At 31.7% G+C, this 13,068-nt stretch overlaps 2 protein-coding genes across 4 annotated transcripts; one reads left to right on the top strand and one right to left on the bottom strand.

Moving 5' to 3' along the window:
- Positions 1 to 3,009: 3,009 nt before the first annotated feature.
- LOC120076817 (pentatricopeptide repeat-containing protein At4g01400, mitochondrial) lies at positions 3,010 to 5,307 on the bottom strand. 3 transcript variants are annotated; one of them, XM_039030744.1, is made up of 3 exons: positions 5,133 to 5,307; positions 4,978 to 5,045; positions 3,010 to 4,878 (listed from the first exon to the last, which is right to left on the bottom strand). In XM_039030744.1, exon 3 carries the CDS (start codon positions 4,576 to 4,578, stop codon positions 3,130 to 3,132), a length of 1,449 nt encoding a protein of 482 aa, XP_038886672.1. In that variant the 5' UTR covers positions 4,579 to 4,878; positions 4,978 to 5,045; positions 5,133 to 5,307; the 3' UTR covers positions 3,010 to 3,129. The 3 variants fall into 3 exon arrangements, with proteins under 3 accessions (XP_038886672.1, XP_038886671.1, XP_038886673.1); XM_039030743.1 differs by having other exon boundaries at positions 5,142 to 5,307; XM_039030745.1 differs by having other exon boundaries at positions 3,010 to 5,045.
- A 1,150-nt stretch (positions 5,308 to 6,457) lies between these two features.
- On the top strand, positions 6,458 to 9,094 carry LOC120075149 (peroxiredoxin Q, chloroplastic). Its single transcript, XM_039028329.1, has 4 exons — positions 6,458 to 6,883; positions 6,979 to 7,116; positions 7,987 to 8,076; positions 8,605 to 9,094. Exons 1-4 carry the CDS (start codon positions 6,686 to 6,688, stop codon positions 8,821 to 8,823), a joined length of 645 nt encoding a protein of 214 aa, XP_038884257.1. The 5' UTR covers positions 6,458 to 6,685; the 3' UTR covers positions 8,824 to 9,094.
- The last annotated feature ends 3,974 nt before the right edge of the window (positions 9,095 to 13,068 follow it).

Genomic DNA, 13,068 nt, shown 5'->3' with positions numbered 1-13,068 from the left:
CTCCCCACCTTCAACACCAACGACCACACTGGAAGACAAACAAAACGGTGAACGATGAACTTGGAGCGAAACAGTGGATGATGAACGACGGACTCGACTGGACGACAAACGATGGCGTGACGCAGACGACGGACGAATGGTAGATGATGAACGACAAACTCGACTGGATGGCGAATATTGAGCGACTGGGCTTGATGGCGGACAACGACGCAACATAGACGACGATGGATATGTGGCGGACAGTCGAACAACGACGGATGGACACGATGGATGGTTGAACGACAACAGAGATGAATGTGGGGAGATTCTTGAGCAAGCAAGTCAAGGAACCTCTTTTATTTTGTTTAACCTATATAAATCCCCAAGTAGGATAGATATTGTGACATATGATATACTATGATTTATTTTGAAAATTGAGTCTACCTGTTATTTATATATTGTGGTAGATATTTCTGTTTGTATCCAACTACTTTGAATTTATGCATGATATATACTGTGATATAAATGGAATTTATGATATATACTATGATTTATATTGAACATTGAATATCGAAACTTTCGAATGGTACAACTATTTATTTGAATATATTTATATTTCATATATTGGTTAGAATATTTGTAAATATATCATAAAATCTTCTAAGGTATATTTAAAAAAAAAAACCATAAATCTGCCATAAAAACCAACAAATTGTCGTAAAGCAGTTGTTTTTAAATACTCAAATATATTTACCAATATTTCATATATTGGTTAGAACATTTGAAAAATTAATACAATATTAAAAGGTATATTTAAACATAACATGAATCTACCAATAAAATTGGTTACTTGATACGCGAAATGGTTTAAATGAAAAATAAAATCATATTAAATACATTTACTCTCTCGAATTGAAAAAATGGAAGAAAATCTCAAGTAATTAATACTATAACATAAATACATTTTCTCTCTGCAACATAGGATGCAAAAAAAAATTTCAATGCACATTCGCTCTCCACCCGTCCACCACAAGTGGTAATTTTGTCCAAAAATTCCATAAAATCCTATATATGGAAATATTAAAAAATTTGGACATTTATGAAAATAAGTTCTCAAAAGGAATTGGATCTAAAATAATCCCAAATGAATATAACAATCGAGTCCAAAACATTTGTAAATATAGCACAATACAAAAGAATTTGCAAATATGATAAAATTTAGATTCAATTCTCTAAGTCTAATCTAGTTAATCATATCACTAGTAGGAATCTATTCGTGATAGACCATAAGTCTATATGTGATAAAGTATATTATTGATAGATTTTGCTATATCGTGAAAAAAGAAAAATAATAGAAAAAAAAATTGTTTCTGATTATAGGAGAAGCTAGAATCAAAAGCAGCCATTTAGGAGATTTTGAAAATCAAATGATTGTAAAATCGATTTTATATCACTTTTTTTAAAAAAATTATATTACCAAAAACCTTTGACAGTTTAATTTGATTTTTTTTAAAATAATGTTATTTTAATATTTATTGACAAAAATATGATTAGTTTAAAAGTATTGACAGATATAGAGTTGTGAAATCGTGGATGGGGTCCACGAGTATCGAGTTAGCAGATAAATCGTGTACTCAATCCACGATTTAAGGCTTAATCGTGGACGGGGTCCACGATTTCCTAACCACATGTCATCGATATGTTAAAAATGTAACTTCACAAGTTTGTCTCGTGAAGTTACTTCACGGGATAATTTATTCATCTTCAAAAGACGTATTTATTTTTTTATAATGTTGTAAGTTTGTCTTGTGAAGTTACTTCACAAGACGTCTCGTGAGGTTATTTCATGAGACAATCTATTTATCTTCACGTGAAGTATTTTTTTTTTTTCATAATATTGTGAATTTGTCTTGTGAAGTAACTTTACGAAACTTATATTTTTTTTTCATAGTGTTGTAAGTTTGTCTTGTGAAGTTACTTCATGAGACAATCTATTCATCTTCACGAGATGTATTTACTTTTTTTTATAATGTTGTAAGTTTATCTCGTGAAGTAACTTCACAAAACAATCTGTTTATCTCCACGAAACGTATTTATTTTTTCATAATATTGTAAATTTGTTTCGTGAAGTAACTTCACGTGACAATCTATTTATCTTCACGAGATATTTATTTTTTCAAAGGTTCAAATCTAATGATTTTTTTAAAATAAAAATATGGAAATCATAGACTCAATCACGAGTTCACGACTTAGTTTAACAATAATCGCATACCAAGTCCCTATTTTTGTCAATATTTTTCTCTTTTACCTTACTTTTGTAATTTCTTTTCTGTGTATCCTATTTTTGTCACTGCTTTAAAAATATACATTATTTTTGAACTTAACCCGTTAATTTTTTTTTCCAAAATAACTTTTTCCAATTACCATCACTGCAACCCCGACGGAACCTTAACTGAGTCGTGTCCATCTTTGCTCATTCTCTTACATATCATGCATAATAAGGACTCGTAATAAAAAAAATACATATAAATAATAAAGTGAAACAATTTAAACACATTTGACGACCAATAATATTTAAAATTCAATATGTTGAGAACATACAAAATCTAATAAATAATCTATGTGCACGAGGACCACCTTGCAAGGCTAAATACTCCTAGATGACCGGTTTAGATGTAAAAAATTAAGGTCTATTAAACAACCATTTCATTTTTTGTTTTTAGTTTTGAAAATTAAATTAATAAACTCTATTTTCACCTCACCTATAACTTTTTATGGTATGTAATCCACTTTTTACCAATAGTTTCAAAGATCAAACAAAAATTTGAAAACTAAAGAATAATTTTTAAAACCTTATTTTTGTTTTTAGATTTTGACTAATCAAAATGCTTCTTTGAAAAAGTGAAAACTAAAGTAAGGAAATTGAAAGAAAACAAGCATAAATTTTAAAAAAAAAATGATTATCAAACGGGACCCAAAAGATTATGTCGTAGATAAGAGAGAAGGTATTCAAAAACTCAATCAAGCATGTACACCAAAAATTCAAGCTGTTTGTTCAACTTGAGCTATAGTTCAATTGATTATGGCATATATCTCAACCAAGAGATTAAAAATTTGAGTCCTCTCCCTACTATTTGAACTAAGAAATATTCATACCCTTCGTGATTTGGAAGCTTGTAACTTCCTAATTAAATACTCACCCAAACCAGAGCCTGCTTCAACTATTCTAGTGTCTCTTCTTACATCTTTCTTCAAAATCTTCCCTAAAATTTCACATAATTTGACAGTGTCCTCAACTTCACAAATTCCAGATATAATAATCTCCCAAGTATCAGAATGAGGGGCTTTCCCATGATTTAGCATATCTTCAAGAATACTACACGATTCGTCGATCCTGCCAACATTACGGAAACCCTTAACCAAAGCATGAATGATAGAGAAATGTGGGCAAAAACCCTTTAACGTCATCTCCTCAACATAATCCTTTGCCAATTCAAACATTCCTTGATCACATAATCCATTAGTCAAACTCTGGTAAGATACTAAATTAGGCAAACAACCATTCGACTGCATATCCTCCAGAATCTTACAAGCATCAAGGGCACGCCCTTCTCTGCAAAATCCAATTATAGCTGTATTGTAATGAGCAACATCAGGATTGCAACCTTTAACCTTCATTCTACAGAGAAGTTTATAAGCTTCCCTTAGCTTCTTCTTCCTACATAAACTATTTAACAAAGTGGCATAGCTCAACGAGTCTGGAATGTATCCTTTATTTAACATATCTTCTAGCAAATCAACAGCACCATTCACTTGATTCTTCCTGCACAGGCCCTGCATTAATATCCGGTATGATTCGACATCTGGAATGACATCTCGTTTGAACATTTTGTTGAACAGTGTGTAGGCAATGCTAAGATTTCCATTCCAACAGAATGCACGCATAAGAATGTTGTAAGACTTTGTGTTGGGCAGCACTCCATGATGACGGGCGTTCTTGAAAAGATCAAAAGCTGGTCGAATGAAGTTACGATGAGAAACCAAAATTTCTAGTATCCTGTTCAACTGTTTGGAAGAAGGTGTACACCCAAACTCAATCATGGTATAAAAGGCCTTGAGAGCTTTATCAGGTAAATCAGCTTCACCATAGATTTTGATCATGTAGGAGAAGACAGTTGGAGTGACAGGGTAGCCTCTAGACTTGAAGCTAAGGAGAAGATCATCAATCAGAGAGAAGTATTTGGAGCGCCCTAGCTTCAGAATAAGAATGGGTAAAGAGGAAGATGATGGGCGAAAATGGGGTTGACGACAAGCATAGTAAAAAATTTCCTTGGCAAGAAGAGGATCAGATTGGGATGCAATGAGTTTCTGGACCCTACATGGAGACCCAATTGAGAAATGTGGTTGATCTCCACACTGTTTATGATTTATGTTGATGGTTATCAGAGTTTTTGATTCGTCGTGAACATTTAAGTCTCGTTGGTAAAGAGAAGATGAGGAAGAGATTGATTTGTGAAGCAATGGCGTTTTGGGGACAACATGAGCAGCAATAGTTTCAATAGTGTTATAGTTACAGGGACGAAGAAGGTGTCGCCGCATAATTTCAGAAACTAGGCGTTGTCACTTCACAACGGGCAGAGAAAGACAGTACACAAGGCACAAACAAGAAATTGCTCCAAATGAATCGAGCATGTTTTAGAAGAATTTTAACAACACCAGGCTCAATTTTTTTTTTCTTCTTCCTGCAACCTCCAAATTCAACTACTCCATTGGAAAGACAAGATTCAATGGCATAGTTTAGAAGAATAATAGGAATAAGAAGGCAATTAATCAACCAAAGGAAGTCCAGTCCAGGCTGAGATTTCCCAAGCAAGCAAAATCACAACCATACCAAGAATTCTACAATGAAAATTTTCATAAGATTAATACTGATGCTAGTCTCTTGGCAGATTTTCACAACTTAGGTTTTGGAAATTCTAAGGGTGAAGTGTTACTTACAGCTGCGAAGAATGTAGGAAAAAGTGGGAATTTGGCCGTAGGGAACGGAGTTGCTTCAAGCCTTCAACCTATTGCAGAAGGAAATGGAAATCAGGGAGTTGCGATCGATTAGAAACGATTCAATCCCTAACCATACAAAGAGAGATGGGAACTACCGAGCTCACCTGATCGCTTCCATGGGTTCTTCCAGACCTCGAACTGATTGAGTTTTTGAGTTTTTGAGTTTGTGATGTTAGGGATTTCAATTTTGTGAAGATTATAACAAAGCTCACAATGAGTACCAAGAGAGATGACAGTTCAGGCAGATTACAAACGTATTTTTCATCCTATAAATCCAATTCTTTTTTTTTTTCTTTTTAAATTATAATATACTCTTACATTATATAGTATTATAAAATAATAATTACAAATTCTTTTAACATAAAACATGTTTGTAAATTAATTCTTTTATATATATATATATAATATATATTTCTTGTTTGTTAGATTAAATGTCGACCTTCTTTTCTCTTATTTTTCACTTTCGGCTCCCAAAGAGTAGTGAGAATGAGGAACGAAAGCAAAACATAAAAGCAAGAAACAATGACACAATAGGAGAGCAAAAACTAACAAAAGAAAAATCAAAAGTCAAACTCAACACAAAATTAAGCATGACATCATTGGTTAATTTCACAATTAATTTTGATATGAGCAATGATTAGGTGCTGTCTATACTTAAACATAATTTTTTTTATTGAATTTACTGGATTGTACGAAGGATGACAAAATTTCTCGCGAGTTCCCGACCTGATCGAAGCGGAGAATTCTCAATTTGACTGAATACGGGGTTAAATTGGAGATTTAAATCAGGTCCTCGATCGGGGGCAGGAAGGGGATCCCCGCCCGTCCTTGACCGCAAACCCGATATCCACCTCTATCCAAATTTTTTTATTATATATATATATATANATTTTTCAATATAATAAATCTAATTTTTATTAAATTTATAATAAAAAGCATTAAAATGCCTTTTTGTTATTAATCTAAATAAATATGTGTAATAATAGTACTAACTTTCTCCATAAAATTTATCATTTCAATGTAAATACTAAATTTAGTTAATTTTAAATGAAACAAATAATAAAGTAAAAAGCAGAAAATTTTCTTCCGAAATCAGAATCTTCAAATAGGATTTCCTACCCCATTTCTATCTCCAAAATAAGGAATGGGATGAGGATGGGATTAAAAATTCCTACGGGGATGGGGAGTGCATTCCGGTCCCACCTTGACCATTGCCATCTCTAGTTGCACAATTAGTGTTGCACCTAAGCCCATCTCCGTCCCCCCTTAATCTCATTGCAACCTCTAGTTGTATAATTAGTGTTGTGCCTAAGCATTTCATTTTGATATTTTTCCCAACTTATTTTACAACCCTTTTCTCCTAAAAGCACTTTGAAAAAGAAGTGCAAAAGCACTCCCAAGCTACTATTCTTCGTCAAGGTTCTAGGGAGGGTGAGGCCATTAATAGTTGAAGCCAAAAGCCCAATCTATCTATTACTATCTCCTTCTCCATCTCCACCCATCATATTTCAGCTATTTTTCACATTAAAAAAAAAAAAAAAAAACTTCTATCTCTTCGTCGTGTCTACGCATCTACCATATCTGGGCAAGATAAGAAAGAAGAGAAAGAGGGATTTTGAGAGCACATTTTCTCTAAAACCCTCAAAAAATGGCTTCTCTTGTTCATCCAAAGGCCTCTCTCCCTTTTCTTCTCCCATCTCCGACTCCTAAAACCCCATCATCTTCTAACAAACTTCCATTTCTTTCCAGATCCTCTGGTTCCCAGTTTCATGGAGTCCAAATTTCTCAGCACATTTCCCCTTCTCTTCCTTCTTCTTCCTCCTTCAAATTTACCATCTCCTCTAAGGTACCCACATCCTCTTTTATTGGGATTTTTATAGTTTTGTAAGTGATGTTTTGGTTTTTGTTGTTACATTTTGGTTTTTTGTTTTTGTTGAGTAGGTGAATAAGGGCCAAACCCCACCTGCTTTCACTTTGAAAGATCAGGATGGAAGGAATGTGAGCCTATCTAAATTTAAAGGGAAGCCTGTGGTTGTCTATTTCTATCCTGCTGATGAAACTCCTGGTTGCACCAAACAGGTACTAGTTCTATGCTGTGAAATGTTATTCAAGTTTGCTTCCATTGAAATTGACAAATTTGATGCTGGTATGTTTTGGGACTAGTTTTTGCTACACATAGTAACACTCTAGTAAAAAGTTGGAGTTTTGGTTGCACTGAATCACCAAGATTCTGAAAACAATAAAAACTTACATTTTACGTACGTCACAAAACAACCAAAATTGAATTCTCCTTAGAGTTCATTCGCTGTTGTGGATTTGCACCAGTTGCTAATTGATGAGTCTTCGAACACGATTTCAATGCACATTGCGATTTTTATAAAAATACAAGTTCTTACATATTGTTAAAAACTCGTGATGTTATGACTTTTCTCGAATGTGAAATCGCGTTCGAGATCTCATCAATTCACGATGAGTGAGACGCGCGATTGCGTAAGGGCAATTTAATATTGGCCCATGCTTCAGGTTAGTTTTCATTGTTTTTATAATTTGGGTCACTTGACATTAGCGCAACTAAATCTGGGTTATCTATAGAAAAATCTCAACAAGTTGAATGGTCTGAGTGTTGCCAGCCTCTTGCTAGTGTATGACGCATGAGTGGTGATTTGGTTGTTTGGGTCGATAAGTTCGGACTTCGAACATGAAGCTGTCAAATGAAAAAGAGTTTAATTAAAAGTGTTTAATGAAAAATTAGTTTGATGTCTTTCAAAAGTACTTTCTTAACTAGTGCTTGGGCCAAAAACACTAAGGGGTTGTTAGATTGACCATCCAAGTGCGTGGTGACACTTTTTTAAGCTTTATGAAGTCAAATCAAACAGGCCTTAAGTGTCCTAATATATTTGCCAGTGTATTAGAGCCATTATCCCTAATGGAAAATTGACATTTATGCAGGCCTGTGCTTTCAGAGATTCTTATGAGAAGTTCAAGAAAGCAGGAGCTGAGGTTGTGGGCATAAGTGGGGATGATTCATCATCACACAAGGTAACTATAAAAGCACTTTTTTCCCAAGCGCTTATCTCTGTCTGGAAGAGCCTGAAACCAAAATTTATATAGCAGACTGAATATTTTATTCAAGGCCAATGAGTTATTTAAACACAGTTTTATCTGATTAACTTTCTTAGGTTTTGTCCCTATGCTTCGATTTTGGTTCATTTTAATACTTATATTTTTAAAATGTTAATTTTGGTCTCTGTACTTTTAAAATGTTCATTTTCATCATTGTAGTTTCCACTTTTATTCATTTTAATCAATGTACTTAAAAAAAGTGATCATTTTGGTTCCTTAAAAATAAACAAAAATGAAAATGAAGGAACCAAAATGGTCATTTTCAAGAAGTATAGGGACCTGAACAAAAAAGTTGAAAGTACTACGATTAAAATGAACATTTTGATAGTGTAGGAATCATAATGAATTAAAGTTGAAAGTAGAAGGACCAAAATATTATTTAAACCAACTTTGTACGACTAAAAATTGGCATTAACCAATAGGTTAACATTTTTGGGAATGTAGGCTTTTGCTAAGAAATACAGACTTCCATTCACATTGCTTAGTGATGAGGGTAACAAAGTGAGGAAAGAATGGGGAGTTCCTGCCGATCTTTTTGGTACATTACCTGGAAGACAAACTTATGTTCTAGATAAGAAGGGGGTTGTGCAGCTCATATATAACAACCAATTCCAACCCGAAAAGCATATCGACGAGACGCTCAAATTACTTCAGAGCCTTTAAATCTCTCTCTTGTTTATAGCTACGAGTTTCGCTGTAGAAATTAGGAAGGTGCTGTTTATTGGTATCATTCGAGAGGCAATTATCTAGTTCTGAATAAGAGTGAAAAATGGTGATTGTTCTTTTATTGTTTCTAAGTTTTTTTTTTAGGTTACTACTCACAAGTGAGATTATGTATATTTGAATCATAATGCATTCAGTGTAATGTCTTTCTACTTTAATATGCTTCAGTTTTTTCACAATGTTCAATGTTAAAACTTGTTATGTTGTAACAGAATAAGCTCATATCAAGTTATTTTATAGCACACAAATCTTTCCATATCGATCTAAATCCATTGAAGTTTCACAAACTCCTTAGAGCCATAAACCTTAGGCTTAGACTAAAATTTTGTATTATAGGTCAAGTATTCCTTCATTAAATCAAGATAAGTGTCATACTAGTATCTTATTCTTATAATATTTGGTTATTATTATCCTTTTTGATAATGAGAATTATTTGATAATTCATTTATGATTACGAATCGTAGTTTTGTCGTTTAAAACAATTATCATATTTATATACACACTAATTGTAACTATGTGCGTTGTACATATTGCATAAACTTAAAAATGAAATGTACATGTGTAAGTTGAAATAAGAGTCTTATACTCGACAATTATTTTTTTTAGAAAAAATCATATTACTCAAATCAATTTTGAATAAACATGTTTTTTTAAACTTTTTTTTTTTTAGTTTTCAAATTGAATTTTTGGTTTATTAGTTTAAATCTTTGATGCTAAGATAACATAAAATTTGTATTTATAATAAGAAATCTTTAAAATAAAAGCTAATCACTTTTATTAGAAATAAAAACTATTTTGAATATATTTATAACTACTATTCAACTTCTAAAGGACTATTCTTTTATTTTACTTTTTTAAAAATATTTAATCTAAATCTAAATTCCACATAAAGGTAAAAAGCACAATTTCATATTAAATGATAAGAAAAAAAAAAAGAAAAAAATTAAAAAAGATAACGTATCTTTAAAAAAAAAAGAGATATCTGAAGAAAAAATTGTAGGTGATGCTAAGAGGGCTGAAAAACCTTGGAATGTTAAAGAATAAGGAAAAAGTAATAATAATGTGATAATAATGCTTAAAGAAATTTTAAAATTCCATAAAAAATTAGGGAGAGTGGGTTAATTTTTTTTCCCGTCAGTAGATATTAACTAGAAATAAAAGAGGTGTGTTATTTTTTTTTCTCCCAAATTTTCCTTTATTTTAAGATGAAACAAGTATTAATTAGAGATAAAAGATGAATTTTAAAATTTTTTCTCTTTATTTGATGTGAAGTAGATATTAGTTAGAGATAAATAGGAGAAAAAAAAATTTATTTAATGATTTAAATTTTAAATTACCAAAAGTAATTCTATGACCGTCGTCTAAAAGGAATATGATGATTACAATCTTTAATATATAATTATTTGATGCTCTCTCTAATGTTGAAGAATTTATTTTCCAAATCTTCTTAAAGTTCCGGCTTTGAAGTCTTCAAGAAATTCAAAGAAGCTTTTGTCTTCTCGATTTTTAGAGCTCAAGAACTTAGGAGAAATTTTTGTCTTCTTGATCTTTAGTCTATAGATCTTCAGGAGAGTTACACTCTTTAGCGCTTAAATCTTCTGATCTTTAGGAGAATTATATTCTTCAGATTTTCAAAACTTGAATGAGTTTTAGAGCTTCAATCTCTGGTTCTTCCAATCTTATAAAATGAAGAGTAAGACTCTTTATTCATAGAGTTTCTCAAGGAGCTTACATGTGTTTGGACACATTTGCTTATGAGCTCAATTTTTTTTGGCTCAAATTTTCACTATGGGCTTGAATTGGATTGGCTTTGAGCTTGAGCGACTTAAATTGTTTGGCCCAATCCAACTTACATTTTTAAGTTCAATTGGGCTACTAGCCAAATTTATCAATGACGTTTAGGCTTAGTCACCGTCGAATTCAATCAAGTGATAGAATAGCTAGAAAGAGACACGTGACACTTTTTAGTTTGTCATTGACATGTCTTCTAATTTTAATTTATGGGTACAATAATTCTTAGTTGACCCTAAATTTTATAAATTGACTTGTGATGACGTGACGAAATTTGATTGACTAAAATTTATTCTCCAAATTCTCTCTTCTTTTTTTTTTTTTTTTTTTTTTTTTTTTTAAATTATTTATTCTTCAACAAATTCCCCTTTCGGAATTTTATGCACGCTTCTGATTGGAGCAATAATTTCAGTTTTGATGATCAAAATATAATTTTGGTTCAGAATTTGATTTCGCGCGTCTTAAGTTCATTTACCCATTTTTATGGCCAATTAAACATTTCGGATTTAATTTTTAGGCAAATTGTACTCTATATAAAGTATAAAGTTCCATTTAAAAGTACGGCAAAAAAATAAATTTTATGAAATTTATAGCAAATATACCCTTGGTTGTTTGTAGAGGTAAACATCGATCAGTTGGAGTCGGTTTTTCTATCAAACCACCACTGATATTTTTTTTTCTTATCAATGAATATGTCTTTTTACTTGTATGATTTAGATGTCTGGTATTTTTCGAAAAGATGATTTGATTGATGATAAAGAAAGAGAATTCTTGGTTTAGTTCTCCACCTTAACGACAGAAAAAAAGATTGATCGAATTTTATTGAATCTGACTCATAGTGATCATTTTTCAAAGAATGACTTTGGTTGTCAAATGATTGATCAACCGGGAGTAATTTACTTATGTTACTTAGTTGACATTCATAAAAAGTATCTAATAAATTATGAGTTAAATATATCATGTTTAACAAAAAGATAGCCATTCCTTGCTTATTATCATTCACAAACTTTGTGTGGGGCTAATAATTTTTATTTCCATATGGTCGGTTTAGTAAATATTTAAACCGACCTCAACCATCGATTTGAGTAAAAGTCGGTCAATCGACTTAATTTTTCGGTATCAATAATACTTCGCTATTTCTTGTTCTTACTATGACACCTTAACCAATAATACTTTTGCTTGAAGGTAGATGGAATGAAAGAAAGTGTCGAACATCGGTTATAATTTGTTGTTTGAATCCCTTTTTCCTCAAAATTTCATACATTTTTTCTTATTTATATTTTTTACTACATCTAATATCATGTTTTTGTTTTTGTTTTTCCAATTTTAATTTATTGTTCAAAAATTATTTTACACATTCTAATTCTTTTTTTTCAAACGATTGTTTTGTTTTGTTGACTTGTCTTTGCTCTCATCTTGTATTTCTTTTTCGATCTCCTCTTGTATTTCTCTTCATTATTCGTGGCCTTCTCCCCATCTTCTTTACTCGTGGCTTCATCTTGTCATGTTAAATCCAACCAGATTTTTACACAAATACACTATATTTGCTAGAATGTTTTTACACTTTGTATATGTTCATATCTTGTTCTTCCCCAACTCTTCTTCAGGTTACTCGAGGTTAGTTACCTTTTCCTTTTTCTTATTATAGATTTTGGCAAAGTACCTCCCTCTACTTGCTGACAGATTTTGGTAATTCGAAAATGCCCTTTGGAGTAAATTCTAAATACACTGTAATTGGATTCTATTATGAATATTATAATAATAAATAGATGCCCATTGCTTAGTGTCTCAAAAGCCATGTGTCACTGTCATTTGGTGAATCTTAAAATCACACACCATTGGTAAGAAATCCACTTCAAATTCCACTAAAATTTTCAATTTTATAATTTTATAATTTTAGTTATTTCATGATTTTAGTTTTTTTTTTTTATTTTAAATTATATTTTATTACCATCCATGTTCCGATTGTGCTCCTCAAATTCACAACACATTATCAGCACAAGCTTCTGTCGTTGTTGTCTCTGCTAAAGGTATGTCGATTTTTTCTTCTTCGTTATAATTAATAAATTAAATGTTATTTTGCATATTTAGTACATAATAAATTTCTAATATAAATATAATATTTTGTGATATTATTGCCATGACAAACCTTACAAAACTAGAAATTGCAGTCCTTGATATTAATAGTAATAATTATTTGTCATGGGTGCTCGATGTCGAAATTCACCTGGATGCTATGAACTTGGGAGAAACAAATACGACATCCAGTCAGGACCAAGTAAAAACTATGATTTTCCTTCGTTATCATCTCCACGAGGGATTAAAAATGGAATATATTACAATAAAAGATCCTGTATCTTGTAGAAAAATTTAAAAGAAAGGTACGATAATCAA

The sequence above is a fragment of the Benincasa hispida genome, chromosome 4 (genome assembly GCF_009727055.1).
Source record: "Benincasa hispida cultivar B227 chromosome 4, ASM972705v1, whole genome shotgun sequence".
In the NCBI taxonomy this organism is placed as follows: Eukaryota; Viridiplantae; Streptophyta; class Magnoliopsida; order Cucurbitales; family Cucurbitaceae; genus Benincasa; species Benincasa hispida.
This window is presented reverse-complemented; position numbering and strand designations above follow the sequence as displayed.